At 35.9% G+C, this 12,374-nt stretch overlaps 2 protein-coding genes across 2 annotated transcripts; one reads left to right on the top strand and one right to left on the bottom strand.

The window, feature by feature from the left end:
- The first annotated feature begins 3,382 nt into the window (after window positions 1–3,382).
- LOC104237412 (uncharacterized) lies at window positions 3,383–7,724 on the top strand. Its single transcript, XM_009791566.2, has 6 exons — window positions 3,383–4,193; window positions 5,216–5,407; window positions 5,500–5,739; window positions 5,991–6,208; window positions 6,780–7,034; window positions 7,195–7,724. The coding sequence occupies exons 1-6, from the start codon at window positions 3,758–3,760 to the stop codon at window positions 7,465–7,467; spliced, it is 1,614 nt and encodes a 537-aa protein (XP_009789868.1). The 5' UTR covers window positions 3,383–3,757; the 3' UTR covers window positions 7,468–7,724.
- Window positions 7,725–8,356: 632 nt separating this feature from the next.
- On the bottom strand, window positions 8,357–12,127 carry LOC104237413 (mitochondrial import inner membrane translocase subunit TIM14-2). Its single transcript, XM_009791567.2, has 3 exons — window positions 12,045–12,127; window positions 9,879–10,057; window positions 8,357–8,771 (listed from the first exon to the last, which is right to left on the bottom strand). Exons 1-3 carry the CDS (start codon window positions 12,045–12,047, stop codon window positions 8,615–8,617), a joined length of 339 nt encoding a protein of 112 aa, XP_009789869.1. The 5' UTR covers window positions 12,048–12,127; the 3' UTR covers window positions 8,357–8,614.
- Window positions 12,128–12,374: the final 247 nt, after the last annotated feature.

Below are 12,374 nucleotides of genomic sequence, written 5' to 3' on the forward strand. Positions count from 1 at the left end.
ATTTGATTGTCAAGAAGTATCCGGCCATATTTTGATCTCTTTATGAATATCCCCGGAGTTTATGGGATTTTGAGACACCTCTTCAAAGGAATATGTATCCCTTTATATAGGTGTGAATTAGGGTTTAGGGTAGAGTAACCTCCAAGAAACCCTAACAGACTCCTAGGATTTCAAGAGTCCTGTAGTATCTTTAATTTAGGATTTGGCTTGATCCCTTAAAATTTTGATGTCTACAGTTTCTTTGTTACTATATTTTCTTTCCAATTATACTGTGATTATGCTTTTTCTGAGCCTAAGATCTATCGGATCAGTCTCTCTACCTCCACAAAATAGGATTAAGGTTTGCGTACACACTTAGGGGCGAAGCTACACTTTAGTAAGAGTGGTCATTGACCACCTTTTATCAAAAAATTACACTGCGTATTTAGGTAACATATCAGGTTTTAGAGGTACATAATATATATTGAATATCCTTTGTTGGGATACTTTTTTTTTTTTACTTATTTCTAGTTTGAACACCCCTGTAAAATATTTTGGCTTCGCCATTGTACACACTACCTTCCCCAAATTTTAATTGTGGGATTACACTAGGTTTATGGTTGTTGCATCATACCACTTAATATTTAAGGATGATTTAGTACAAGAGATAAGAATAATAATCTCGACATAAAATTTGAGATTATATTTAGTTATACGTAATTAATTCCAAGATAAATTTTACACTAAAAAGTGTAATTAGCTATCCCATATGAAAGCTCAGATAGTTAATCGCAAGGGATATCACATCTCATAGTATATCCTTGGTTATCTCACTAATAAACTAAACCACCCCTTAATTCATTAATTATGTGCTTTCACTTGAAATTACAACCATTACTTATGTTTAACTATTATCCGTACTGCTGAATATACCTAGAACTTAATAATTTTTTTCGTTGACTAGGGATTACCTTAATGCCTTCTATTAAACTGCAAAGCCCATACACATCAATACACAAATTAAAACGGGAAACTTGCACAAATGTTCCAAATAAATGAGACATTTGCACCTATACCCACTTTTTGTATCACATTTTAACTTGTGCCTATTTTGCCAAAAAAATTGCAAGCGTACCCGCTTTTTCGCATAACTTCAACATACGGGGCTGAAGTAGCAAAGACAATCACGCAAAACTTCAGCATTCTAGTAGCCGGGCCTGAAGTTCAGCTCTAGAGCTGAAGTTTTTGTTTTCTAACTGTCGAACTTCAACTCTAGAGCTAAAATTTTTGTTTGTAACTGGCGAACTTCAGCTCTGTTTGTAAGCTTCAGCTCTAGAGCTGAAGTTTTTGTTTTGTAACTGTCGAAGTTTTTGTTTGTAACTGGCGAACTTCAGCTCTAGAGCTGAAGTTTTTGTTTGTAAGCTTCAGCTCTAGAGTTGAAGTTTTTGTTTTGTAACTATCATACTTTAGCTCTAGAGCTGAAGTTTTTGTTTGTAACTGGCGAACTTCACCTCTAGAGCTGAAGTTTTTAAAACCCTTGAGTATGTACTGTTGAAGTTTCAATTTTCGGGGTAGGAACCCATACCTTCTGCAGGGATATATACATGACCAGTTCTGCAGAAAAATTATTGATTAACTACCCTTCATCCACATGATCTTTCTGCATGCGAGAGTTTGAGATCTGATGACTTTAAATAACATTAAGTAGTACTATTTTAGCTGTTGGGGATATTATAGCTCCATAAATGTCAAGAAGACTAGATTCTTTTGAGCTGCAACACTTTAAATTGGGATTCCGGTAACACAATTGACTTTTCTTTTGACAAACATTAAAGAAGAAGATTGAAAATAAAGATTTTGAACCGCATCGGTCTATAAAATATTCATTTCACAAAAAGGTTTTCTTACGTTACAATTATTTTAATTATGTATAGTAAGATGACTTATGAGGAATTGGATGAAGCCACAGAAGGAGAGATATTGTTACATCAATGTTATGTTCCGGAGATATGTGGAGATTACTGGGAGAAGGATGAGGAGAAAGGGGGCTGAAGTTTTTTAAAAAGTGGGTACAAGTTAAAAGTTTTAAAAAATGGGTATATGCTAAATGGGGGGGCGACCAAATAGGGCGCCCCGTGCAATTTTTACCAAATAAGTTTCAACTTACCAACCTTTAGCCCTTAGTTAAGTTTCAACTTACCAACCTCTAGCCCTTAGTTAAAACTTACCAAAACTAGCCAAACACATATAAAAATTGAAAAATCAAATAAACAAGGTTCTTTCTCTCAAAGAATCACATGCAAAAATCACCTTCCATTTTTTTAAGCGTGATTAGTAACATTAGATGCAAGGCAGAAAGGAAATTTCATGGATGAGGTAGCAAATAAGGTGATGAATATATACATTCCAAAAATCTAAGCAAAAAAGGATTTTTTTTAATGGATATAGTTGAAATTCATTAAAAACATATAGATAAGTCAATATATAAAATTTGAGGAAGATTGGAGGTGATTTGGACTGGTTTTGTATCAAAATTCATAATTTAATCGAGTTCAAAAAATTCTTCTGAGATACATGTATCAAACATGTATCACGCATGTATCTCACACACATGTATACGTGGATATACATGTGATACAAAATTGATACAAATATAATACATATGTGATACACAAATGATACACAATGTGATACACATATCATTTTTTCATGTTTAGTTTTTACTTCGAATTTTCAATTCAAACCATCCCAAAACTTCACCAAATCATCCAAAAACTGAGATTCAAGCTCCTTAAGAAGTACACAATCTATTCTAATAACATCTACTCAAAAGAAAGCAAAAATTTGACTTTTTTGGGGTACAAATAGCTAATTGGCTAATATTAGTAATATTTGGCTAATATTAGTAATATTTTATGAATTGACCAATTTTGTAATGAGCTACTTATAAATGGACATAGATGGTAGTTTTCCAATTAAAAACTACGCATATCTTTTTTACTTAGAGGAGGAACTAGGATTTATTGTTACTATGTTCAAAGCGAGTACAATTTCTCATAAATATTAAAAAATATATATATAAACTAACTATTCACCCATAAATTAATAACCTAACTATCAAAATATCGCCTATTGCTTATTTGCTTCTAATTTATTAGTTCCTCTCATTATTGTTTAATAGAAAAAAAATGCTTTTTAACGTATTTACTAGTAATTGTTTTTCAAAATCAAAATCAAAATCAAAAGAAAAAGAAAAAGAAAAAGGTGGCGAGGCTCAACCCAGAAAATTCAAAAGTATAAAGAAAAAAAGAAAAGTGGGCTCCACAGAATTAATCTCTCTCCACACTAATCACCGTCACATACTAAAATTAGTACACCTCAGTGAGCAGGTGATCACTATCTCCTTTATATTCTCTCTCCACAGTAGTCAGACCCCTTCCCTACCACCACCGCCACCACCGTGTGCCGCCGCTCTCTTCCTCACTTTTCGTCGGAGTACAGTGGCGGTTATCAGTAAAATCCTACTTATTAATTTTAATAACACTAAAATAGATTGTTAGCATATTGTGGAAACTTACTAACATCAGCTGCTTCCCGAAAACTCGTAATTAATCTGCATATTCGTTTCGTAATTTGTGTTTTTTAAGTGCAAATAGCTCAAGTGAAAACTCATATTTCTGTAAATCTCCAAGTACGCATGTGTGATGAAGCGTTTGAGTGATTAATCGATGAACTACAACTAATAAACTATATATAGAGATAATTTTTACGCGAAGAAATGGCGGATGTTGTAGTTGTGAAGTCATGGCGAGACGAGCTAGCAAGCTTAGTGGAGGATAGTGGGATAAGGTTCGCTGCAGATGCGATAGAAATCTCAACTCCGGCGTTTTCCACGCCGGTGTACGAGGAGAAGAGATCGGTGTACGAATCACCGGCGACCGAGGAGGTTGCGGCGGAGCCAGAGAGCTTTAAGGATCAAATTGAGGGTTTTGCGAAGGCTTGGGGAGAAATGTTGGTGGAATTAGTGAGAGGTTGTAGAGATGTGGTGCAACAAAGCCTATTGACTGAGGAATCATACATTGTGCAGAAAACGAAAGGTCCTTTGGGTGAGGTATCGAGGAGGTTGAGTGTTTTGAACGAGCTTTTGCCGGAGGATCGTGATCCGGTGCATGCTTGGCCCGTCATTTTCTTCGTCTTCATCCTCGCCCTCTCCGGTAAATTTTGGCTTTCTTTTAATAGTTTGAAATATTCTCCTTTTGCATTGACATATAAGCATTTTGCCTGTGGTATGTATGACCTTTTATGAATCGATATTTGAATTTCAAATTTATAAGTGTTAGGTTTTTGGTTGATTAGCTTCTCCTAAAAGTTGTGATTGTAGAATTAAAATCCTTTATCTAACATTCGGCTAAACATAGAAACGGAAAAACTTAAAAATACTCACTGTTTGGCACTGTTACTATTTGTGAATCAAACTGACTTTTATTTAGCTATGATTTTCTTCATATATTAATTTTGATTAACTTCAACTTAAAAAAACTGTGATCTGTACTCCATCCGTTTCAATTTATGTGAGCTTATTTACTTCTTGGTCAGTTTCAAAAAGAATAATCCTTTCTAAATTTGATATCAACTTAACTTAAACTTCTCATTTTATCCTTAATAACAAGTTTTTATTCACACATGTTATAAGAACTTTTAAGACCACAACTTTCAAAAGTCTTATTGCCACAAAAATGTTATGGCATGTTAAGACCAGAAATTTCAAAAGTTTTTATTTATTTTTTAATTATGTGGCTAGTCAAACATGTTCACATAAATTGAACTGAGGGAGTAATCATTGTACATTTATACTTTTGTATTAAAAAGAATTAACAAATCAATATCCAAATTGAATATAAAAATACTGATGCATTGATTGTTTTTTAAACGGATGGAGTAATAAAACGGATCATTTTTATACCGAGTAACTTCCAAATCTAGAATTTTCTTTGATGATGAAGAAATTCTCATCCTTCCTTCTTTTAGCATTTCCTCTGTTTCTTTGTGTGATCCAATGTATATTAGTCACGATGCATAATAACCTGATTTGATTATGTTTCTACACTCACTGAACATTTCTTAGGCTCTATCATTTGATTTCTGGGATCTTAATTGTGCTTCTTTCTCTAGATTTTTTCCTTCCAGCACATGATTCTCTTTGGTTTCTGGTCCTGATAATTGGTGACATGTGCAGCATTGAGTGTAAATAGTAAACAAGATACTTCAGGCACGCAAGTGAAAGAAGTGTACATACATCCTCCTTGTGCTACTCGTATAGTGCTTCCAGACGGTAGACATATGGCATATCATGAGATAGGAGTTCCACCTGATAGTGCTAGATATTCTGTAATTGCTCCACATGGCTTTCTCTCTTCTCGACTTGGAGGTAGGAAATTGGTGTATAGCTGGTGATTAATATTTATTAATTTGACACTGGTTGATGTCAATTAACTTGTTCTGGATGACTTTTTGTGATAGGTATACCCGGAGTGAAAATGTCTCTTCTTGAAGAGTTTGGCATTCGCTTGATAACATATGACCTTCCAGGTTTTGGAGAGAGTGATCCTCACCCTGAACGAAACCTTAATTCATCTGCTCTGGATATGCAATACTTGGCAGATGGTCTAGGAGTTAATGGTAAATTCTGGCTTTTGGGATACTCAAGTGGAGCAATACATGTTTGGGCTGCAATGAAATTTATTCCTGATCGAGTTGCAGGTATGTTCGTTCTCCCATTTTTGTTAACACGGCATTGTAATATACCTTTGAGACAGTTCACCACATTCAATGACGATTTCTTGAAATAGAAAGATATATGAAAGGAGCATCACTTGGATGACTGGCACTTTAATATGATGGTTTCCTTGGTTGCTGGATGGTCTGAGAAAACATCATTTCTACTTTTCCCTCTAATAGATCACACAAACGTTTCTCATCATTTTCCTGTTGATTTTATCATCCTGTTACAGGCGTAGCCATGTTTTCCCCCTTTGTCAACCCATATGAATCAAGCATGACTAAGGAAGAGATGGCAGGAACTTGGGAAAAGTGGACAAGGAAAAGGAAATTGATGTACTATTTAGCTCGAAGATTTCCAAAATTTCTTGATTACTTCTATCGCTGCAGATTTCTATCTGGAAAGCATGGTCAAATTGATAAATACCTGTCTCTGTCGCTGGGACAAAAGGTAGATATCTTTTATACCTAATAAATTAGAAAACTGTGCATGCAAATAATGTGAATGTTGAGTAACATGAATTTCACCTTAAATATTCATGTTCGATCTCGCTCCCTAGCTCTCTCTCCTCCCCCACCCCACTCCCGGATCCTCGAAAGTGGTCTGATCAGTGTTTATGGAATGCAAATATTTACTTGTACAGCTCTGTGAAACGAGAAAAAGATAGTCCAGAATGTATTCATTCTTAATTTTCAGTTTGGATTGCCCCTAGTAAGTGACTCTGTAGAATTAAAAACTTAAAAAGGGAAAATAGTTCATCCCAAAATAAAAAAAGAAAAAAGAAAAAGGTGAATGGTAAACACACTTTGCATTTCCTACCCCATTATTACAGCAGTATTCAAGTTACTGTTTAGCAGAAAATTGTAAATTCGGCTTTAGTTTGGGACTGAAACATATTTGATTTGATTGACTGTATTTGTGATATAGAAAGACTAGATACTTGTTTTTCTGTCTTCTGCTTGCAGTGTCTTCTGTAACGTTTTAATTGTCTTTGTCATGTATCTTCTCGTGTTGTTCTCAGGATAAAGCGCTGATCAGCGAACCGTCCTTTGAAGAGTTCTGGCACAGGGATGTTGAGGAGTCAATACGTCAGGGTAGCTCGAAGCCATTTATAGAGGAAGCTTCACTTCAAGTATCAAATTGGGGGTTTAGCCTTGTGGATCTTCAAATTCAAGAAAAGTGTTCCGGTAAAGGGATCCTATCATGGCTTAAGTTTGGTTATGGTCAAGTCAAGTGTGAATTGACTGGATTTCTAGGACCAGTTCATATATGGCAGGTTTGCAAACATCTAGATCTTGTTTCCTCGGTTTCATATGCTTTCTCATCTCTTCCTGCATTGAGTTTCGTTAGAACATTGATCTGCGCAAAGATAGGAATATCTCTACTATGTCTCAACAGTGTAGAATATATTTCATGAGCATATGAATTATGAACAGGGGTTGGATGATCAGGTTGTACCGCACCAAATGACTGACTATGTGGCTAGGATTCTGCCAAGAGTGGTGATGCACAAGCTTCCCGATGAGGGCCACTTTTCCTATTTCTTCTTCTGTGATGAATGCCATAGACAAATGTTCCTGACCATTTTCGGAAGCCCTCAGGGACCTCTTGAAAATAGCAGTGATGCTCCAACGGAAGATGATGGAGAACAGGAAGCTACGAATTTAGGAGAGGAGGAAGCTACAAATCTTGATTTGGCAGCACAATGAGAGGAAATAGTTTCTTGATCACTAACTATTGATGTATATACTACAGGAATGCTCTTCTCCAGGAGCACTAAAAGGTCAGATGTACGAGTGGTCCTAATGGGCTTCAAATGTTTTTTCTTCCCCTTCTTTTTTTGGTGGATAGTACTTTGTGGATTTCACTATGAATCCTAACAGCAGAGGTCGAGGAACAGATGATCACAGGAAAATTTCCATGGAGAAGCATATCTTTATCTTTCAATAGATGCCCTTTATTTGGATATTCCTTGTTGCTAGGATCTGTCTTTAAAGTTTTTGTTCTTGACCCTTTATCTCCCACTTAAGAGTAACTTTAAACCATAGGCAACAGTTAAGTGGTACTCTAGGCCTTTTTTTTATTGAAATATTTGGATATGTTAAGTCTATCCACTTCACGCTAGAGTTTAATTAATGGCAAGGACAAACGCGAGATGATTTACGACAAGGTAAGAATTGACCAAAAGTGTGAATTGAGTGCAAAATAGAGTAACTTTGAATAATACTTGGACAAATTTGGACCTTTCCCTTGCAAAAAATATTGTTTTTAGAGTAAAAAGCCACACCACAGTACACTGCGTTTGATATGCATTACCCGTTCTTGTCGAAGAACACAATTTTTTGTTGTGAAACCACGTGATTCAAATTATGGAAGCATAAATATCTCTGGTTCTATTAGTAACAGTCCTACAATTCCTCAACCCTCCCCTCCAAACCCCGCCACCGAAAAAAGAGGATACATCACATTGCCAACAATATGAATTTAAACAGTTCGATTCTAACTTGTTTGGAATTGAGAAGTAGTTGCTCATAACTGGCTGTTCTAAGCGTGGACACTCACGAATAGCTAAAAGTAAACTTTGAAAGACTTGCACCAGCAGGAAAAAATCTGTGTCATCAATGCATTGAAGTACAAGTTAACTCGATAGTTGAAACTCTAGTAGCAAAATTTCCAACAATCGGTAAACTAGTGCAGGTGACAAATGCTAACTTATCCAACTGAATGCATCTTTTGGATTAAAAGAATTATATACTATCCTCAATATTCTACTATCTAATTGCTGGAGAACATGAATACCTATAAAAGAGCGTAGTATTGGGAACTTCTATAGCACCACTAAAAACTCTGTTGAGCCTAAAATGCAGATCCACTGTTCTTCGTATTTCCAAGCAAGGTGTCTTTGGCTTCATTAATTTTAGAAGCAAGGTAGTGACTACCTCCTGCGTCTGGATGGTTAGCTACCATCACCTTCCTATGCGCTTCCCTCACTTTATCTGCTTGAACGCTTTCCCTGTTGAAAGTTGATGTCAATATAACATATCCAGTAAAAGAAAAAAATGAGAAAGGCGAGTTATGCTGCAGTTCTTCTCTATTGAATAGCATTGTACTAAGTCTGTTTCTTTCTTGGGATGGGGTGGAAAGAGAGATATACAGTACTACGAAGCACGATGTCTAAACAAACACAAACTTTTGACCATAGTCAAGAAATGAGGTCCAGGAAATTGAAAGAAAAATGTCACTTATCTCTTCATGTGCTGCTGAAAGTGGTGTTCAATTTCTGAATCAACTTAAAAAGTGAAGAGACAAATGCAAGATCTAGAATCTTGTTTCTCAAATTAAACACAAAAGGCAGAATCATCACAATACATAGGAAGAGAGGATCAAAGCATCAACTGTTTTTTTCACACAAGACAAGCTATTGAACTCGGTGAAACACCATTGCGCGAGCGCGGGGGGTGGGGGATTCATTATCCACCAAGTCTCGATCCTTGCGCCGCTTGTCCTCGGGGATTTCTTCGGTTATCAAAAACAAATTTAATAGTTTCAAGGATGCACCAACTTACAGTTCTATAATACGGGTAACAAGGGCAAGTTGAGTCATACTGACAGATGGAAAATACATTTATAGCTAAGTCTACAACAAGAAATTTCAGTAACTATGTTTTATTAAGTTAGAAGTAATTAGAATATCAATATTGGCCAGGCTACGGGGACAGCATAAATAATTAACCTCTACTAAAAAAAGCTCATACTTATTACTATCTGTAACCCCTTCACTTTTACATTCCTAGTAAGGCACAGAAATTGAAATTCTACATTTACATGAAAATTACATGTCTCTGGGAACCGTATGCTATGATCAAGCATGAATAGTAATACTTGAATCAGACAAGGAAAAGAAAGAAGGCAAAAAAGAGGTAGGCCGGGAAACCTTACCAGATTTCCTTTACTGAATAAACTTGACTGGATAATAAAGAATTTCAATTATTTTACTTAGGCAAAGTTCATCTGTTATGTACTTTACTTAATAACTTTTGGCTCAACACTAAAGTCATAGCGGGAGTATGGTGATATACTGGAAAAGCAGCAAGGTGTTAACATGAATGAGAGAACACACCTGACTCCAAGAATAAGAGCTGCTTCCCTCCTGTTCATTTTAGGCTGAAAACCTCCTTCATAAAACTTACGCATTCTTGCAGTCGGAGGTCTGGCCTTGAATGCTTTCCATGCCTGGATTCCATACCTTCCAGCATATGCAGCGGCAGCTATAGCCAGTCCTGCTACCAATGGTGCAGGCTGAAGCACAATTTAGAATTAGGAAAATTATGAGTATAATCAAGATAAAGTAACCATTATACTGAAACCACATCGTGAGCATTAAGCAGCATGATGACATAATTACTGATGCATTATCAATGCAACTGAGAAATAGCTTAGTAGACTAAGGTAATCCGATATATGGGCTATCTTTTTTTTTTGGGGGGGTGGGGTGGGGGTGGGGAGTTGGGGGGTTCTGGTGCACGGTTCGAAATCTGGTGGATAATGGGCCAGCCCTTTAATACTTCTCCATTCAAATACCAGGCTTGTCAGCGGCAGTGCTGAACCAATGACGTGTGCTTACCCCCACACATCACGCCCTACACTCTTACTACTAGACCAAAGCCCTCGCGGCCCAATATATGACCATTTCTCCAATACCATTCCCATTTGAAGAACGACTCAAGAATGTGCAAAGAAGATACAGATGCTACTAGCGCCACAAACAAGAAGCTCGAAATAGTAATGAATAAAACGAGATATATGCAACAGGCCACTTCTAGGTTAACAGAAAACAACAGGGACGTTGCAACAGTGAGTAGATTTGAAGCTGGAAGAATAGAAAAATATATCGGTGAAATGACACTATCTAAGTTAAACATCTGCTTCCAAAGACAAAAGCCCTTTGCCTCCCCCCCTCCCCCCCCAAAAAAAAAAAAAAAAAAAAAAACCACTACGACTCTTTGTCCACCCACTCTAGAAAAGAATTCCTAATAAGAAGCTGGTCAATTCCTAATGGGTTAGAGCAATCCCATCATCGCCAATCACAGAGAGTTCTCAAAGCAAAAGATAAACTATGATACCAAACAAACATCAAACCATTTGGTCCATAGTCAAGTGATACGATGATAATAATATGGTGAATTATAAGCGACAAAATATAGTGTTCATTATTGCATGTTTGTTAAGATTGTATATGTAGTGTATCATCTAAACATGTGATTGCTTTTAACTTGGATTTGTTTTCCATAATACCATTGGCTTATTAATCACTTTATCAAGTCTAGTTTTGCTTCAATTACAATACGTCGTTAACATCTAATTAGCAGTATAAAAAATACATTAAATTACAGCGATATAATCAAAAGCACATTTTTAAGGAAAAAAAATTAAGATGAGGTGTACTAAAATATTCATTAAGCAAATAAATAAATCTGCACTCCTCTTTTAAACATAAGAAAAATAATCACTTTCTTAACAATGTTATAATCCATATTATAAATATTAGAAACAAATCAAAAGCTTTTGTAGCAATTGCTTATGAAAATTGATACTTTAGATTGAAAATAGCAAAACGGTGTCATCTTGAGAACACAGACATGAAAAAGATGCTTAACCAAATTATCATGCAACGCAACTATCCAAGTTTTTTTTCCCTTTTTGCAGCCCGGTGCACAAGGCATTCCGCGTTCACACAAGGTCCGGAGAAGGGCCGCACCTCAAGGGTGTGATGTAGACAGCCTACCCTAATGCAAGCATTAGAGACGCTTCCACGTCTCGAACCCGTGACCTACAGGTCACGCGGGGACGACTTTACATTTGCTCCAAGGCTCCCCCTTCTATCCAAGTTTATAGTATAACCTAAAAATCTCAAACTCAAAGGAAAAAGCAAGTTCGAAGCTTTATTAAGTGCATAGGCAACAAACAGAGAAGATTAAAGATGCATGAAAATCAAATATTAAAGCTTTATGATCAGAACCAACAAATAAGGAACCCCAGATGACTATAGATGCATAGAACCCACTATGTATCATACTATGACTATCCCAAAAAATCAAGAATTAGGTACTGGAAAAGAAAGAAAAGGGGGGGGGGGGGGGAGGGGAATTGCTGATCTTTATCAGTAAAGGGTTAGAAGAACAAACAATTTGAACCTTAAAAAAATTATACAGTGTGGTATAAATTGAAATAGAACAATAATAAGAAGAAGAAGAAGAAATATTCAAATTAAAGAAAGAGTGTTCACCATTTTTACGGAAGGTTCTTCACTTAAGGGGTTGAAGAAGAAGAGATTAGACCAAATGAGAATCCATACATGGGCTTCTCCAAAATTTATATAGAATCTTTTGTTGGGTCCCACTTTTTTCCTGTTAGGGTTTCTCTCTAAAAGAAACAAAAATAGTTTTTTTTGAATGTTTTTTTATTATCTTTTTTTTTTCAACAATATTCAATTATCAAGATATGTTTCGTAAATCATTTTTAGAAGTGAGTTTTTATTTTACAAGCAAATAGCTTTTTTAAATTGATTTGTCTCGTGGATTAGACATACATTGATAATTTTTTACTCGTGAAATTT

This window comes from Nicotiana sylvestris, chromosome 7, assembly GCF_000393655.2.
Source record: "Nicotiana sylvestris chromosome 7, ASM39365v2, whole genome shotgun sequence".
Lineage (NCBI taxonomy): Eukaryota > Viridiplantae > Streptophyta > Magnoliopsida > Solanales > Solanaceae > Nicotiana > Nicotiana sylvestris.